General features: G+C 37.8%; 1 protein-coding gene across 1 annotated transcript in view; it reads right to left on the reverse strand.

The window, feature by feature from the left end:
- CPAMD8 (C3 and PZP like alpha-2-macroglobulin domain containing 8) overlaps window positions 1-19,757 on the reverse strand; it is a 7,231,600-nt gene that overhangs the window by 5,563,904 nt on the left and 1,647,939 nt on the right. Inside the window, exon 11 of the mRNA XM_044054766.1 lies at window positions 9,423-9,643. Within this exon, the coding sequence (XP_043910701.1) occupies window positions 9,423-9,643 (221 nt within the window). The remainder of the gene's footprint in view (window positions 1-9,422; window positions 9,644-19,757) is intronic.

The following is a 19,757-nucleotide window of genomic DNA, read 5'->3' on the forward strand; positions in this document are numbered from 1 at the left end:
TGACAATTATACTGACAGAGTCCACTGAAACACCCTCATATAAAATCTGGCAAGGGGGACTAAGGTTACAGTTGTTGCCATTGAGCTAAGGAGTGAGAATCAATATTGCAGGTAGCTTTTGACGGGAAAAACTGCAAGTGCCTGTTGCTGAAATGTGGTAATCTTTGACTCCAACAGTCTGGCTATTTGTAATATTGTATCCAGGTGCATTTAAATTACCCTAAGTTTTGAACAAGTTGAAGTTTGCACTTGGCCATGTTCACAGTTATCCCTAGTTGTGAGCAAAGCTGTAGGGGAGAATCACTGGCACAGAAAAACAGGATTCCTGGTGGGAACATTTATGAGCCAGTCATCCATGTATGGAAACACTCAAAACCCCTGCAGTCTGAGATGAGCTGCAATCACTGCCATACATTTGGTAAACAATTGGAGAGTGGTAGCGAGACCAAAGGGCAGAGCTCAGAATTGCAAAGAACTGACTCCCAGATGAAAACACCATCCAGAGTGTCTGTCCAAACAGTTGCCCTTTCTTAACAATGGTAGAATGGACTGTACCATGACTATCCAGAATTTAGTCTGTTTTACATACTGATTCAAATGACTGAGGTCTAAAATTAGCCTGAGGTCCCTGCTTTTCTTAGACACCAAAAAGAATTTTGAGCAGAATCCAGATCCTTCCTTGTCTGGTGGAACCTCCTGGATGACTCACAGTTGTGAAGCATTTTTTTCTCTCTCTACAGCTGCTGTCTTTCATCAAGAGGGTAGAACACTGAAGTTCTTGAGTGAAGGGGGTTAAAGTAAGAAATGGAATGGGATAAATCTCTGGTTACAATCCTCTGTGGATTATGAAAGACCAAGCTTTAAAATGCAGGGATAAGCACTCCCAACTACTTCCAGAGTGCAGTAGTCAGCTAACCCTTCAAGAGTGCTGATAAGGCATATCAAAGTAAGGACCCCAAAAGCCTTGGTTTTGTGGACCACCTGTGTCCTGAGGTCAACATCCACTGTTAGAGGTTTCCCCCTGCCTTAAATGAGGTCTATCACCTTAAGTGCCAGGAGCAAACTCTTATGACCTGCAGAACCACAGTTTCTTCCCTCCCTTCTGGTTTCTAGAGAAGATAGACTGGGGTTAGAAACCCAAACCCCTAAGGCAGAAGACAAGTTTCTCCCATCTTGCTCACTTCTGGACAAAGTTGGTTTTACCTTTGTCCCAAAGAGGGTAGAGCCATCATAGGGGGCATTGGTAAAGGGCTCCGCAAAGCTGCACGGGTGCATCCAAGGATAGTGTGAAGCAGTTATACCAGTGCCAATAACTCTCAAAGTGCCCTCTGATGCACTGGAAATGAGGCACAGAGACAATTCATAGGGAATTTAAGTGCAGTCAAATGCATGATGACAGACCTCGCTGCTGCAAATACGGACCCGGAGAGGGATTTGGTAAGCTCCTTGATCAAATCACTCTGGAAGCACACAACATCTGCCAAACAGCTCAGCATCCTAAGTGCACATGTTGCTGATGCATAAACCCACTTCAAAATCTGTCCAGCACCCTAGACTCCCTGTTAGGAGGACAAATAGTGGAGCTTTCCTCACTCAGCAAGCTTTTAGTTGGCTACTCCCACCACCATGGAATCAACTGTGGGATGCTTGCTCTAATAAGGGTGATCCTTAGGGGATACCAGAAATTTATCTGGTTTGTGTGGGATAGGTTTGGCCACAACTGGTTCATAACATGCTCTCTCAGAGATAAAATTGACTACCTTGTCAGCTGGAGGGATCCCACATGTAGTAGACAGGCCAGCTCCAAAAGCCTTGAGAAATATGAACTCCTACTGGGAGGGGAATTTGGAAGACCATCCCTCCTTTATGTCCAAGTAGTTCCATGATTTCTCCCAAAGCAACATCCTCAAGGGGGGATATATGGGAACCCTGCTCCTCCTCAAAGTTAGTACCTTTAGTCAGAGACTGCTTAGGGAAGTCAATATGCCTCCTTTTGCAGAAATGCTTCCACCAAGCCTCCCCAGTGGGGTGTTCTTGGGGAGGACTTGGAAGCTGAAGGAGATTTCTCAATGTGGACAATGTCAAGACGATGTGGGGCTGGCTGTTCTAACAGGACAGAAAGTGTAGGATCTGGACTCATGGAACTCCTGTGGGAAAGGATAGATCTAAGCAGGAAGGGGAATCCCATTTCTTAGAATGACAGAGCACCCCTGAAGGTAGAATTACAGTCAGGATCCAAACTACTTCATGTAGGAGTAGAAGAACCCAACACTGACTGGCCCTGGAGTCCTGCTCGATTCATCTCTGAAGCTGATGGAGGACCGAGCTGTCTAGCATCAAGGCTCTGAGGAGGAGTAGGAGGAGGGGGGACAGCTCCGAAAACTTCAGAGTGCAGCCATGCCCCCCACAGATCTAATGCCAGGATCTGAGCCCCAAGATCTGTCAGGGTCCAAGCACTTGGAGCCAACTGGATCAGAGATATGGTCGGAGTCAATGAAGACCAAGTCTTTGTACCTGATGTGGACAAACCCCCAAGAAACTCACAAAACCCAAAGCCCAAGTCTGAAGATCAGGGCAGGAGAAATACGAGGAGGAGAAGGGCCCATACCCACAGCACTAACAGTAGTCAAAGCCAGGAAAACCCCAACTGGGTTTGGGTCCTGAAGAGTTTCCTCTTCATTCTATCCATGTCTGCCTTGGAAAAGCTCCTGAAGGAGCGACAGACCAAAAAGACGAAGCAGTGGAAGAGGGTCTGAATGGAAGATGGAAAGGACTTTCCTGAAGGAATGGGGGTCGAAGCCTGGATGCAACTGACTCCAGGGAGAAATGTGGTTCCAGCAAGGGAAAAGTACGTGATCCGATAAAGATACAATCTGACGCTGGGATCGGATCAAGTCTTATTGAACCTTTGGAGCTGGAGCCAGATCCAAGGAAGATGAGTGGGCTAGACTCTTCTCACCCTTGTACTTGGAAGATTTCCTGGCAGAAGGGGAGACAGCAGAAGCAGCAGAGTGAGAAAGGGAAACTTCTACCACAGAGGCTGGGAAAAGACCCCATAATAATCAATCTGTTTTTCCTTTTAGCTAATGCCCTGGAGCAAAAAGCTGTACAAATAAGGCATTGTTCACCAAGATAAGCAGATCCTAAACATTAAATTCACTTGTCATGTGTCAGAGTTGGGGAACTTGTGGTCACAGGCCACATATTTCTTAAATTCTGAAGGTTTTTCTGAGATGGTGAGAAGAACCTTGCACAAGTAACCAAAAAACAGCAGCAGTAAAAATAATGTGAACTAGAAAAATATTTTAACACTAAGTGGAAAATACTGTCACTACCTACCAAATGCTAAACAACAGGGGAAATGAGAAGCAAAAGGGAGACACTCTAGAAACAAAGTTTTTTTTTTTTTTTTTTGACTAAAGGGGAGGTAAAAAGTCAACAAAGGAACACTGAGACAGATCAAAGAGGATAAACCTCACAAACAAATCTAAAAAAAAAAAAAATTAACTTTCACTGAACCCAACCTGAAGAATGGAGATCACATCTGCAGCAAATAAGATCTGAGGTAGCTCCCTAGTTACAGGAAATTATGGATAAAGGGAGAAGCCCGAGTTTTGGATCCAAAGTCCAAGAATGGCTGACATAGGATCCAAGATGAAATCAAGAACCCATCCATTGAAGAAATGACAGAACCTAAACTACTATATCCTGACAAGGAGGTGACCTGCTAGTCAACCTTTTCAAAGCTTAAGGGTGCCTTCCACATGCTGTAACTGCCAGGAGCTTAAGCAGAGTTTCATATGAAAGGGACAAGTTAGAAAGCCAAAAAACTTCAGAGCTTTCTTGTCTCAAGAAAGGAGGCAATATGACATCAGAGTTTAAGCAAAGATAAAGAAATACGAGGCTCCTAAATGAAAGACTAGCACTGGTACAGTTTTAAGTAGAATCTAGAAGAGAAGCTGCCATTAAAAAAATAATAATTAGTAAAGCTTATAAAATATTCCATGATAATTATAAGAATCAATCAAAGGAGCTTAGAAAGGACTGGTAAGAGAGACTGGATAAGCAATTCATAAACAGACAATGAGGGATATATGTATATCTCCCAAATATCCAACAAAGTCTAGAAGATTTAGGATCTTTGCCCCAAAGTGTTTACACAGATATTTTTATATCCCAAGTAGACTCCAAAGAATTTTTCCTCAAGTGGATAGCAAATGTTGGAGGTATGACAGGCAAGAAAGAGCTAGCCAGGAACACATTTTTTTTGAAGTGTGATGAGCTGGCAGACTTTTGGGATTCCCTGCAGACTGATCTGTCGGAGATGCTGGGTGAGCAGACTGGACTGATTGGGGAGATAATTTTTGAGTTATGCTACAGAAATGGAACTGCCTACACTTAGTAAAGCCTTGCTGAGTCTAATTATGGTGACTACCAAAAAAGCAATTACTAGAAAATGTTAATCAAAGTCTAGACCAACTTTACTAGAAGCAATGAATATAGTGACAGAGATAAAACAACTGGAACTGGGATCTTTAGAAAAGGGAAGGAGCAAACTACATAGGTAAAAATGGGAATTGTGGGAATAATATATGCAAAGCAGGAGCAAATTTAAGAGGCAGGATTTGAATGAGCTATATAATGCTTAACTGACAATAACTGGATGGTTTATAAGTGATGTATAATGTTTACAACTACAGTTGTTTCAATGGTGTATGTGATGTAAACTGTTTGCAACTAAAGTGATATAATTTTGTATATTCTTCATTTATATAAATGTAAGACTGCCTTTGCCGTATGTGTAAAATTAATAAAGATGATAGGAAAAAAAAAAAAGAAGGGAGGCAATAGACCTGAAAAGAAAACTGTTAGGAAACATAAAATAAGGGTAACTAGATACTTAAGGGTACATACATCACCATCGTGGTAATACAAAACAACCAAAGAAAGGTGATGGCAGGAGGGGGTGGCTACTGCGATAGTGATTTATTAGAACATTCTCTCATTATGGTAATTTAACTTATAAAACTACATTGTGTCCAACATTACATCACTGTTGCAGTAGCCTAACCTATTAGGATAGGTCATCATAGCATATAAATGTATACAGGTCAGGAAGAAAACTAGGAATCCAGGATTCCCTGGAGAAAGGTCCTAGCAAAGCCTACTCTGGTCTTGGAAAAGAAATCCAGCTTGCAGCGCACTGTAAAATTACGCACCAAAGACCAAGATGCTGCTTCTTAAATAACTTAAGTCCACCCCTTTCTAAAAAGTCACAAAAGAACCAAAACCCTGATGGAGAGGGCCCCAACCCTGCCTAGAAATGGTTTATGGCAAGAACAACAACAAAAAAAAAAATAATAATAATAGCATAATGTAATCATCTTTAAACTGTCTACTTTGACAGCAGCTGCCATTTTTCTTTTACATTCAAAAGAAAATGTACAGCTGATCAGCTCTCCTGAAGGACTTAGTTTTATCAAACTAGTATATGAGCTAATAATGACCATTTTGAGTATGAAGGATTCTTCCTCCCTTGTTTTTTGGTTCTGGGGAGAAAAATGGCAGTGAAATCAATTAATTGGCTTCAAGGTAAACTCTGAGACCATTTTAGGCATAAAGGAAGGATATGGTCTCAAAGCAATCCTGCTCTCCTGAAAAATGTATTTACCCTTTGTTGGTCAGGTTAGTCTCACTGAGCTAGTAGCCTATTTTCAATGTAGACTAGAGGTGGTATTTATACTACTAGGGAAAATTTGGCCAGGGCAATGGGGAACATCCCTTACTCATTGCTGATCCATAATCACAGAACAGCTAGCTGAGAATACGTGCGCACATCCCTTTCCGAGCACAGTGGCAGCTGGGAGGACAGTGCGTGATATGGAAAAGTTGATGGGAACAACAGAGGCGAATACCAGATTGTAGAGAGATGAATAATGAAAAATACAGGATTCAAAAGAAGCTTTCAAAATAATTTATTTGCAGAGTTGAAGCCAATGGTGAAAGAAGATGGTGTGGTTACAACCCTCCAGGTGGGGGGGGGGGGTTGCTGGACAATACATTACAGGAGATGTTTAAACAAAGCGAAATGGAGAATGCAGGAGACATTTCCTGGGAAGATATAATAGATAAAATACAGAAGGAAGATGCGGAAGCAGTCCTAAAAGGAGATGTTACACCAAAGAAGAAAATGTATTCAGATAGAAGTAACCATGAGCAGAAAGAAAAAGAGGTGACAGCAGGAAAAGAATATATGTAGAAAGAAAAAGTAAAAAGAATAACAAATTGGAAAGATATGAGGTATGGGACACTATACTACTACCTTTGAGTGTGGAAGTACAGGAGATAACAGCTTTTATTTTGAAAGAGAGAGAGACCTTTTGTGACATTTTTGGGACTGTCCATGGAATGGAAAAATTTTTATGTGAATACGAAGAGAGACAAAATGATAACCCCATCCAACAATTATGTAGTAAAAGCTTTTTTGGGGGAAAAATACATATGCACTTTTGGACAGAAGTAGAAAAAAAATGTGAAGAGACACTAACATCTGCAAAGTGATGGGCATTTTAAAAGTTTAAAACAACAGGGGTATGTGGATTAGGGACGGGATTGTCATGTTGCAAAATGGAAATGGAAAAAAAATGGTGCACATTCCAAGTGTGATAACAGCTGTGTGGTGAAATATTTGGAAAAACCTATAACGTTTTTTTGAGGGAAAGAATGACATCTTGTGATCAACTATGATAAAAACAAATGCTATATATGTTGGAAAAACAGGACATGGTGCAAAGAATTGTGAACTAGAATGTTATAAACAAAATAGGAATTTATGCATGGACTGTAAAAAAAAAAAAAAACAAAAAAAGAGCTTAATGATAGCACAACAGGGGGAGGATATAGAACAAAATAAAAAAAGTTTGAAATGAAAACTGAAGAAAAATTAGAAAAAGAAAAGGATAAAAAATAAAGGACAAGAGGGTGGAGAAGAGAAAGAATTCAGAAACTGGTGATAAAAATATAAACTGGAAAGTAGTGAAAAGAAAAAAAAAAGAATTCTTATTGGAAGAAGAGTGAAAGATAGGAAAAGGAAGTTTAAAGGAATAAAGTTAGAAGAAAAAAAGACAATTGGTAATAGGAAATGTAAATTGAAAAGGGTAAATGATTTCCTTTAAATTAAGGCAAACACTAAGCAATAATTTAAGAATTCTTTCAATAAACGTAAACAGTATTAAAAATATTTTAAGATGGATAGAGATTTAATAATGGTATAATAAATCTGATGTAGACAATTGTATTAGAAGACTTAAGAGTCTTAACAACTGAAGATTGCAACAGAAAAAATATGTGATGAAAATATAACATGGAATTTGGGAAATAAAAATTGCTCAGGGATAGCAATATTATGCAGAAGAGCACTGAAGATATTAGACATAACACTAGTAAGAATGGGAAGATTATTGATTTGAGATAGTAAGAAAAAGACACATACTTATAGCTTTATATGCTTATGTTATTTATAAAAAGGGAGAAGTTATTTCAACACTTGTTGAATTATATAGTAGTGAATATGAAAATTATAACAAAGAATTTTAACTGCAACTTAAAAGGAAAAAAGAAAGAAAAAAGGATACAAGAAAAATGGCAAAAGGTATGAAATGTGGTAAACTGGTTATATGGAATAGAACATTTTGGATTCATAGAACAGGTATTCTTAAAACGGAAATAGATTTTATAATATCTGAAAGAATAAGTTATAGCAGAAGGAGAGGCAGTTTTAACAGGACATACAGACAATTTAGCAATATGGATGGAGATAAAACAAACATAAAAAGGAAAGGGAATAAAAAGTATAAATGAAAAAGAATGGGATAAAAAAGTAAAAGAAGAAATTATACACAATTATGGAAAGATCATGATACTCTGAAGGCATGTTATATTAACTGGTATGAATGGTGGATTACATTTAAAAGTAAACATAAAACTTTTTTTTTTTAATGGCAGAGAGAAATCAAAAAGATACGTAGAGATATATAAAAATGTTTTTGAAAATCTAGAAAAGAATGAGAGAGCGAGAGGGAATTATGATAAAGAAATTATGAAAAGATAAATAATTTGTTATATAAACAAAGATGCTTACTACAAGGAACAATGTAGAAGTGTCAGCATATTTGAAGATAGTGTAATGAGACAAATTAAAAACAACAAAGGGTTAGAAAAAAAGAAAAACACAGATTATAGAAACCATAGTTCATTATGTAGAAGAAACAGTTAAAGAAAAAAATAATTAATGTAAAATATAGAAAGTGAAAAAAATTCAGATCAAGTAGATAAGGAAATTCTAAAAGAGATTACTCTGTACGAGTAAGAAAGTACTTCTATGACGTTTAACTTCGCAAGGTATCTGTATTTCGGTATTATATATTCTGTAGGTTCAACTCCATTATTAACTTTAAATTGTCCATCGTTTTGGCCCATCACACACATGAATAGATCCAGCAACCTCGAGTAAGAAAGTACTTATAGACAGGTAAATATAGAGTCAGAAGCAGGCCCAGAAGGAATAGGATATGAAATCTACAAAAATGTAATGGAATGGCAAAAAGAATACTTTCTACTTGTTCTGAATGAATGGTTAAATGGAGGCTTTTCTTATAAGAAACTGTATAGAGGAATATTAAAATATACATGGAAAAAAGGCAAAAAAGAGGATATATAATTTGGAGACCAATAGTACTAAGTAATACAGACACATTTTTTATGAAAATAACTAAAAAGATTGGAAAATATAACAAAAGAAAATGTATATGGTATGAAAGGAAAAGGGATATCAAGAACTGCTAATGACAGTAGCAGAAACTGTGGATATTTTAAACAGAAGACATTATGTAAAACTTAAGGTAGATGACATTAATAAAGCTTTTGATTCAACAGAGCAGGTGATGTTATGAGAATTAATAGAGGCATATTTTTTAGTGGTAAAATTAAAGTTTCTATGTTGTAATAATAAGATAAGAATTCTATAAAATGGCTGGCAAAGTAAAGAAATACTGATGAGTAATGGACACTACCAGTAAAATTAGGAAAACTGAGATGGTAGTTATGAAAAAAAACAGTGAGGGTCTAGTTCAAAGAAAAGTGTATAAAGATACAAAAAAAACAATGTATAAGAAAAATTATGTAAATAAATGAGCAATTATGCAAATTTGTATAGATCTATGTAAAAATATAAATACATAAATAACGTGTCATGTAAATAAAGGTCTCTAGTACTTTCAATAGATGATCTGGGATCTTTTCCATGAGATCTCCGTTTAATTTCTCATCCAAAGGGCTACAGACATAGGAGTGCAGCACACCCCTTATACTGCACTGCAGTATCAGCAATCCATCTACCAGGTGTGGGAATAGAACCCACAAACCTTCTGCACCAAAGGTGTGAGCACTACCTACTGCACCACTGACACTGCTACAATTAAGTATCTCTGACCCACCAAAAAAGCTTGGAAACTCAGATATACTCATTGTTCTGACTTCTGCTAGAACAGTAACAGTCTGCCAAGTCAAGAACCTGAAATCAGCCTGATACGCAGCTTCAAATGGAAAAAGAGTAAGCTTCTCAAGTACAAAATTCAGATCCCAACTAATTTAAAGATAGAAAGATACATACAACCTCTTTCAAAAACTGCTCAACTTAGGAACAGAAAAAGAAAAGGGTGAAGGTCCAAGGGCGAACAAGTAGAAATGAACAACAGAAGAATTTTGATAGAGGAGTACTAAAGGCCTGAGGACAATAACTCACAAATAATCAAGAACTAGAGACAAGCACACCTTAAAAGGGCCCTGGGGTCTTGGTCTGACACCGGTTAGGAAATAGTTTCTTGTAGACACATTTGATTTAATTGTGCAGGTGTTTTGGCTTCCATCAGTACTTGCTGCACATCCTCAGGAAAAAAAGGTGTCTAAAAGGCAACAGAATTCCATCATGTCATCATCAGTCAAGTGAGGAGTATTCAGGCTGTGTGAGTAAATCCAGTCTGAGGGGAAGCTTCTGGTAACTGCCCTTGGCCAAATCCACAAATATGAAATACCACTGTTGCCTGGACCAAGAATGGATTACTTTAATCATCTCTGGGGAGTCTTTATGCACTGAAGAACCCTGGATATCACTGGAAAGGCACAAAAACTTCATGGGAATGAGAAAGCATCTGGACTTCCCAGGCTTGTTTGCAAGCATGGAATCCTGAAGTAGAATGTTTAACTGTTTTGAGATGAAGCAATATCATCTGACTGAGGTGTTTCAGACAGTTGGATAACTCCTAGGAAGACCCTCAGGTGAAGTTTCCATTTGTAAAGGTCTGTTCTGGTCCTCCTTGGCTTGTCTGCAGCAAAGTTTACTCTGATGAAAGCAAGAAGAGTCAAACTGAGCTGAGTTGTTACCTCCCACACTATCATAAAATGTCTGTAAAGGGGGTAAGGTTTTACGCTCCTAGGTTTGTTTCTATACCGAATTACAGTGGTGTTCCATGTAAAAACTTACCGAGGTCCTGGAGATCAGAGATGATTTTGTACCATCAAAAAATTTATCAGTCAACATTTATGTGATTTTGATTTTTTTTTTTGTTCCACATACTTTGTGATTTTTTAAATTTTGAAACCACTCCCCAGTCCAAAATACCTGTTGTGACAGACTGAACGGGAGGTGAGAAAAAGACTGGGAGAACTAGATTCTGCAAGAACTAGTCTACACACCAAAAACTTCCATCCTTGCAAACCTCAAAATAAGGATCTGAAAAGATAAAGGATGTAGGTGCTGAATCCAAACACATGAGAATTAACACTGAATTTTTATCATGTGAACCTTGACTAAGGAAATCATAAGAATCATGGAAGTCATTCATCCCAAAATCCTATTCAACTCCTTGGCAGATACCAAAGTCTGACTGGACAAATGCCAGAAGAACCTCAGGTAAAACTCTACTTCATTTGGAGGAAGAAAAGCTCTTCCCAAAAATCTAGAAAACATCCCAGGAAACCTATTCTGTAAGAAGGAATGAGAGATTTCTGTACTTATTGGAAAACAAGATGGTACGGCAGTAGCGTTGTTACCTCACAGCAAGAGGTTCTCCTGTTCGATTCTCGGCATGGCTTGGGAGTGCCTTCTGTGTGGAGTCTTCTACATGTCCTCCCCGCAGTTGGGTAGCGTTCAAAAGACATGCGTGCGTAAATGGGCATGCCTTCGTTGAAGGTTGGGCATCGAGCTGGCACCTCAGCATTTCATAAAAATCTACTGCCAATCATTAGTGGACCGGAGTTCCGTTGTGGCAACCTCTTACCGGGAAAAAGCCGAAAAGACAAACAACAACATTGGAAAATGAGACAGAGTAAGAGATTCTGTTCACTTGTCATGAAAGAACACTTGTGTAAGTAAATGTATCATAACAGTGGATATTTGAATGATCACTGCTGCAGAAGCCAAAGCTATATGGGTTATATCCTGCAAAGGATATAGTCAGCCAGCTTCCATATGCCGAAGTCTTAACTCAGTTTGAGCTTTCATGCCAACAGAGATAGGGAGGCTAAAGCCTTGAGAATGACAATGATAGGAAATAATACGAAATGTCCACATCCTGGCATATAAAAATAAGGGAGATGGAGGTAGGGAGCGGCTACTACAGCAGTGGTCATTCGAACAGACAACTGCTACAGTAAGTGTACTTATACAGCTGTACAATGCTCTTATGGATCACTGCTACACTAGCCTAAGGTAAATAGGTCGATGGATAATGGTCCTAGCAAACCCTGTCCTACAACTGGAGAAGCAATATAGTTTATAATGCTTTGTAAAAGTGTGCACACATGACAAAGTTGAAGCTTCTAGAATCTAACACTTTCCAAAAAGCCATAAACAAAACCAAGGCTCTGATAGAATGAGTCCTGACCCATCCTGGAATACTTTTGCTATGGTGGGGGTAACAAAAGATAATAGCATAAGACAACCATTTTTTTTTTAAAACTGTCTTGACAGAGGCAATCCTTTTTTCTTACCTTCACAAGACAGTAATAACTGTTCAGAACTTATAAAAAATGTACTATCAATATATTACCTGAATTGTATGTGGACTTTCAGGGTATGGTGCATCTTTTCTCCCTCATTTTTAGGTTTTGGAAAGAAGAAAGTAAGATGAATAGCTTTGCTTAAGTAAATTTAGACACCACTTTAAGCATAAATAAAGGATTAGTTCTTACAGAAACACTATCTTTATGGAAAATGAGAAGGTTGACCCACCATGAGAGCTTCCAACACAGGCTCTCTTTTTGCAGAGGTCGGACCAATGAGTATGACATTTTTCCATTTCAAGAACCCTCTAGTTAGCCAGATGAGCTTGTTCAGATTGAGCAAGACTTAGTTTTTCTAACAAAATTAAGATCCCAACAAACAGCAACATGTTTTCTATGAGGCATCCCTTTCTAAAGGAGACTGCATTAAGAGAAGTGGATCCAGGGGCAGACAAGTTGAAATAGAAGACAAATTAACCCTGACTAAGGAGTAAGACAGACCATACGACAGTAACTCGCACAAATCATGCAGAACCAGAAAAACACAAGTTCTGAGTGCTGGTTCTTTTCTTGGTACCAACTTGAAAAGCTTTTTCATTTAATAACAAAATAGGTTTCTGATATCTGGCTTTCTTGCCTCCATTACCTGCTGCACAACCTCAGGGGGAAAAAGGTGACTAAAAGATATTAAAATTCTATCATCCTGGCAGTCATCTCTAGTTGTTTGGGGTCAGGGTGTATCAAACATCCCTGGGCTTGTGTGAGTAAATACAGCCTCTGAGGAAGCTTATGCCCCTAGCCATTTCCCAAAGAGGGTAGAGATACTTTTGCTTAGACCAAGAGAGCGTCACCACAATGATCTTTGCAGAGACCTATTCAATCCTCAGAATGATCCTGGATAAAACTGGAAAAGCATACAGGAGCAAAAAAAAGAAAATCCATTTTTTTCCCCTTGATTTTAGTTCTTGTGACAGACCTGATGAAGGCTTTACTGCATTAATTAACAGAAAGCTACTTTAGTTAAAAGTCTTGTTTTCCTTAACTAGGCTTTAAAAGTCTGATCTAATCAGTAGCAGTGTGTGTGGGAGTGGGTATTTGCAGTTCTAAAATACACTTTTACGGCCCTGTTTATATTGTTTGCATGAACAGGCTGGTTGAAAATTAAATAATATGTATATTTTCCACACCTTGTTCAAAAGTATATAAAGCTGACATATTTCTGATTTTTCATTACCGGGGATCACTTCTCTGTAACGAATAAAGGCTTTTTGCTTGGGAACACTACCTGGGTTTCAAATTTTTGGAAATTATTGTCACTGAGGTAATCAATGAAGTTTTAAGACCACTAGTTTCTCTGCTTTTTTTTTTTCTTTTTTCTTTAACACTCGTGGTGGTAATGTAGCATGCATCTTAGCATGTTTAACCTTTCTTTTTGGTTAACTTTAGCCTGTCTGTGTAGCTATCATCTTAAAACTTATGTTCTTATTAGGAAGCAAAAACTTCAATATTTGAAGATGTACACAGTTTTGTGTGTTAAGTTCTTTGGTTTTAGGAGGGGGTTGTTTGTTCTGTTTGAGGGCTTTCAAAAAAAAAAAAAAAACTAAAAGTTATGCAAAATGTGACATGGGCACAAATGGATATGACATGAAACAACTGTATAAAGACCAACCTGCCAAACAGCACATACATGTAACATAAAAGTTGGAACTAGACATTTAGCAAAAGAGCAGTTATATATAAAAGTTGGTAATAATAACTACACAAGAAAATGTTTTCTGTAATGTCTTCAAATCTGTATGGTCTTACAGATAAATATAAAAAATAAATAGTAGTGAACTAAATTTAAAAATGTAAAGTGCAAATAGATATGCTATAGGAGACTCACCTGGAAAGAACTGAACATGTGAATTTGATAAAGAAAGGTTTTCAGGATGGTTATTCAGTGGAATATCTGGGGCAAAGGAAAAGAGGAGTACTTATATTAATTACAAGAGGAGCTCTAATAGTGACAGAAGAGGAAAAAAAGATAATAATGGAAGATACACAGTACTAAGGGGCTACAGGCTAGGGAGGAGGATTACACTGGCATGCATTTACATTCCACCTAAAACTGCTATACTGGAGCTTAAGAAAATTCTGGGAGAAATAACCAGCTTTCAGCAAGGAATATTACTTATAGGTGGAGACTGGAATTTGGTTTGCAACAGTGAAAATGTGTCTGGAGGGGCCTAGAAGGGAAAATATAACAAAGGAGAGTAGATTTTTTTAAAGAATGCATGGAAGATGTGAATTCAGTACTAGGAGTTTGGAGTGAATTTACATATGTACTCACCGAGATACAAAAACTGAGCCTGGCTAGAGAGATTTTATACATCACAGGAACGTGCATTTAATTGAAGGTCGTGAAACACACCCATTAACTATTTCAGATCATGCATCAATAATAACTAAAATAAAAACATATGGTAATTAAATAAAAATGAGACACTGGTGCTTTCCCACCCATCGGTTGAAAAGAGAGGAATTTAAGGAATGGGTTGTGGAATTAATTCAGGAGCTACTAGAGAAGATAAATTATCTTCTGAAAACATAGCTAGGGAATGGGATAAAATTTAAGTGGAGTTTAAAACTAGGCTGGAAATAAAAGAAAGGGAGACATGGTTAAACAGTAGCAATTATTTAGAGGGACTGACAAATGTTAACTACTGCACAATCGGGGAAATCTCTCAGAACAAGAAAAGGAGCAACTGCATAATGGTAAACAGAAAATAAGGGATGACCTTAACCATTTGCACAAGTTTAGAAAGATTGCTGTTAAGCAACTGTTTTTTGATGATAATTCTAGAGCACAAAAACTTTTAGCACAACAATTCAGGCAACAGTAAGTGGAAAGGGCAATCACCAAGCTTAGGGAGCCTATAACAAGGAAGATAATAAGACACCCTGTAGAAGTATTAGAAATATTTCAGAAATTTTATGAAAATTTGTAAAAAGCAGAGAAATATGGAAATAAAGAAAAGGTACAAATGGAAATGTTTACAAAATAATTAAATGTGCCAAAGTTAAAAGTAGATGAGGTGCAATTACTAAAAGTTACGCTAGGAAGGAATGAGATAAAAATGGCTATGAATAACCAATCTACAGGAAAGTCCCCAGGAATAGATGGCATTCCTGTGAAAGTTAGGAGGGAAAAAACTGATAAAGATCTGGAAGGTTTTGTTTAATGGTATTTTAAAAGGAGAAGTACCAGAATCCCAGAAGAAAGCAGTGGTAAAGGTAATACCTAAAGATCCATCGGATGCAGCTTTATACAAGCCCATTTCAATACTAAACCATAATTATACAGTGTTTATTTCTATAATGGCTAAAAGAATGGTAAAATTGACACCAAACCTAATAGATATGGATCAGTGTGGTTTTGTGGAGGGGAGGCAAACATTTGACAAGACTGCAGTGGTGGTGCTGCGGTAACATTGTCGCCTCACAGTAAGACGTTCTCCTGTTCGATTCTCAGCTAAAGCGTCTTCTGTGTGGAGACATGCGTGAATGGGCGTACCTTCATTGAAGATTCTGCGTCAGGCCTGGCAAGTCGGTATGTAAAAATCTACTGCCAATCATTAGCGGACCGGAGTTCCGCTGTGGCGACCCCTAACCGGGAAAAGCCGACAGATACAGCAACAACAGAACACTGACAATCCAGAGGGAAGCAGAATGCAAGAAAGTACCACTTTTATTGGTGGATCTTAATGCAAAGAAAGCATTTGACAGAGTAGACTGGGACTTTATGAGCAGGGCAATGGAATCATTTGCTTTCCCTGATAAAATTATAAGGTTGATTATAGGACTATATGAGGTACTGGAGGTGCAAATTAAAGTGGGTAGGAACTTCTCCGATAATTTCTATTTGAGTAGAGGAACCAGGCAGGGCCGTCTGCTTTCCCTTTGCTGTTTGTATTACATTTAGAACCATTGGCAAAGAAAATAAGGGACTCAGAAATTCAAGAATATAATTGATATGGTAGTCAGGCAAAACTGGCTCTATCTGCAGATGATATATTATTTTATACATGACAAAACCAGAAAGGGCCATGACAGTGTTGTGGAACACTTTAAGACCGTTTCAAATCTTCCAGGGATACAAAATTAATTAAACTAAAACAAAGGCAATAGGTAATGTACCCACACATGAATTGGTCCAACATCCATATTTATGGGGACATGATAAAATGAAGTATTTAGGAATATGGATTAGAAATTACTCTCTGGTGGCAGATAAGGATATGTGAGAAGAGGCTAAACTGAAAATACAAAAACTGAGAAATTTCCCAGATTTGTTATATGGATATGGGTACTAAGATACAAGCCATTAAAATGTTTTTAGTCCCTTTAGGCTTACACACAGGTGAGGCATACTTTTATCAAACAGAGAAGTTGTGGATAGCAATTAAAAAAAAAAAACAGTTGAAAGACTATCTGGGAAGGGAAGACAGCAAGGGTCAAATGGGATAAGCTGATTCTACCAATAGAACAAGGCAGGCTAGGATTACCTAATTTGAGGGGGTATTTTAGAGCAACACAGTTAAGGCTCTTATACATAACACAAGCAGAGAACTATAATTCAAAGTGGAAAGAAATGATGCTAGCATAGGGAGGAAGCTCAGGAAATAAGGAGAGATTGGGATTTTGGACGCAGACTCTTAAGGAGAACAACCAAAATCATACAGAGTTTATTATATTCTAAAATAGCAGGGAATATTCTAAGAGCCAAACCAGCACGGGAATGGAGAAAAGAGATTTTGCCAGAAGGGATGGCTGCCATCAGGGATACAGATAATAGGCAAGAGGGGGCTAGAATTTATAGAGTTCACAGAGTTCATAGATTAGTACTAAGCTAACTGCTCTTGCAAGCCATTTTAAGCCTAACCAATTTCCCCTTGTGAGACTCAAACCCTGCACCTTGTGTTTGTAAGGCAAACACCTTAACCATTAGGCCACCCTCCCAAGGAGAAAACTGGCAAAGGAACCAAGGTGTTGGGAGCAAACAACTAGAAAGGGAAAGGTAAAAGAATGGGAAGAGGCCAATAATTTATTTGGACTGCAGGTTAGAGATTGCCTTCCCTATCAAGGATTGATATCAGAGTATAGGTAAAGAGAAAGAAATATGGGGCTACTAAATGAAAGACTAGCACTTGTAGAGTTTTTAATAGAATATAGAACAGAAGTTGCCTTTAAAAAAGGAATAATTAGTAAAGATTATAAAATATTGCATGATAATTATAAGAATCAATTAGAGGAGCTTAGAAAGGATTGGAAAGAGACTGGATAAGCGATTCACAAAGAAACAATGGGGGGATATATGTATATCTCCCAACAGGCAACAAAGTCTAGAAGATTTAGGATCTTAGCCTAGAAGTGTTCATTTGGGTATTTTTATACCCCAAGTAGACTCCAAAGAATTTTTACTCAGGTAGATAGCAAATGTTGGAGGTGACGGGCAAGAAAGAGTTAGCTGGAAACATTTTTTGGGAGTGTGGTGAGCTGGCAGACTTTGGGGATTCCCTGCAGACTGCTCTGTCAGATTTGTTGGGTGAGCAGAATGGACCGACTGGGGAGAAATTTTTTTTTTATGCTACTGAATCAGAATTGCCTAGACACAGTAAAGCCTTAATGAGTCTAATTATGGTGGCTGCCAAAAAAGAAATTACTAGAAAATGGAAATCAAAGTCTAGACCAATTTTATTAAAAGCAGTGAATATGGTAAGAGAGAAAACAACTTGAACTGGGATCTTTAGAAAAGAGAAGGAGCAAACTACACAGGAAAAAATGGGAATTGTGGGAAAAATATATGCGGAGCAGGAACGAGGTTTAAGACACAGGATTTGAAAGAGCCATACAATGCTTAACTGACAACAACTGGATGGTTTATAAGTGATGTATAATGTTTGCAACCTCAGTTGTTTCAATGGTGTCTGTGATGTAAACTGTTTGCAACTAAAGTGGTATAATTTTGTATGTTTTTCATTTATATAAATGTAAGATTGCCTTTGTCATATGTGAAAAATTAATAAAGATGTTTGGGAAAAAAAATAAAGACAGCCCTGGAACAGAAAAAAAAAACACACTTGTGATGGTGAGGTTGGAAAGATTACTGTGCTTGTTCATTATTATTATTTTTTTTTTTTTATCTTACAACCCTTCTTGAATGGAATCCTGGAGCAGAATTCTGTCACCTGATTGTTCTAAGCAGAGATAAACAAATCTATTTCAGGTGCTCTATGCAGAGGAATCAATTCTTGGAAGACATCAATATTCAGCTTCCCTTTGTGAGGGTCTGTCCCGAAACTGCACGGCTTATCTGCCGCACAATTTTGCCCTGACCATTCCTTAGAGTGAGATTGTACTGAAAAGTTGCATCCCAGACTCCCATGGTTTGTCTGCACAGAAGGTAAGATCTGGCTCCCCCCTTGCTTGTTTATATGCCACATCACTGTGGTGTTGTCTGTAAACACTTGCAGAGGTTTCACAAGCAAAAGAATGATTGAGAGAGTTGAGAACATTTGTAAGAGCCAACTTCTCGTGTGTGTTTTAGTCTGGCTTTTTAAAACCTTTATTAAATTATCTCTTAATATATAGGCACTTTTATTTCCATTTTCGAGTAATTGATTTTTGGCAACCAACACAGTTAAACTTAATACATTACTATATCTAGGCAGTTCAGATCCTGTGGCCCAGCGCAAAAGGATCATTTCCCTTAGTTCAATCATTTGCTCCTGCAGTATCTGTATAGTAAGTAATCTGTAGGGATTTATTTTAATCTGACAACTCATTACATTCCAAAAGAATATGGTTGCAGTTACCATTTTCTTCCCCACTACACCTCCATTTATCTACCGGAGAAAAAAAATATCTTTGAAGTCTGCTTAGGTGTAAAAATACATAAGTAAACAATTCAAGCAAAAATCCTAAACCTTCTACACTTCTTTGCATATTTAGAAGCCATGCATATACCCCTCCCATTTTTCTCTTATAAGCTGCTTTTCCAGTCTCTCTTCCCAATCTCTTCTAAACTTCTCTGATTGATTATAATTTATTGCACTTATGCAATATTTTATATGACCTATTAATTATCCCTTTTTTAACAGCAGCTTCTGTTCTAGATTCAACAAAAAAAAACTCCAGTACAGCAGGTCTTTCACTTAAAACTCCCCTGTCCTTTTGCCTATACTCTGATATAAACCCCTGGTCAGTCTCTAATCGGCAATCCAAACTTCTTATTGGCCTCGTCCCACTATGTTACATTTCAATCTCTAATTAAATGCTCCAAATACCTTGGTTCCTTTGTCAGTTTTCCCCAGTAAATTCTAGCCCCCCCGTTGCCTATTTTCTGTACTCCAATTTAAATCATCTCTATTGGCAAACACTCCTTTCTCCATTCCCTTGCTGGCTTAGTTATTATAATTTTTTTATGAATAATATTCTGTATGGTTGCTATTCTCTCTAAGGATCTGCATAAAAAAATCTCACTCTCTCCTTATTTCTTCAACTTCCCCTGCTTCATCATGCCTTCCCACTTTGTGGGATAACCTTCTGCTGGTTTTATGTGTATTAGTCTTAAATGTGCAGCTTTAAAATATCCCTTCAAATCACATAAACCACTTTGGCCTCAAGGAGGCTCAATCTGTCCAACTTAACTCTTG

This window comes from Protopterus annectens, chromosome 13.part0 (assembly GCF_019279795.1).
Source record: "Protopterus annectens isolate FY-2018-M chromosome 13.part0, PAN1.0, whole genome shotgun sequence".
Lineage (NCBI taxonomy): Eukaryota > Metazoa > Chordata > Ceratodontiformes > Protopteridae > Protopterus > Protopterus annectens.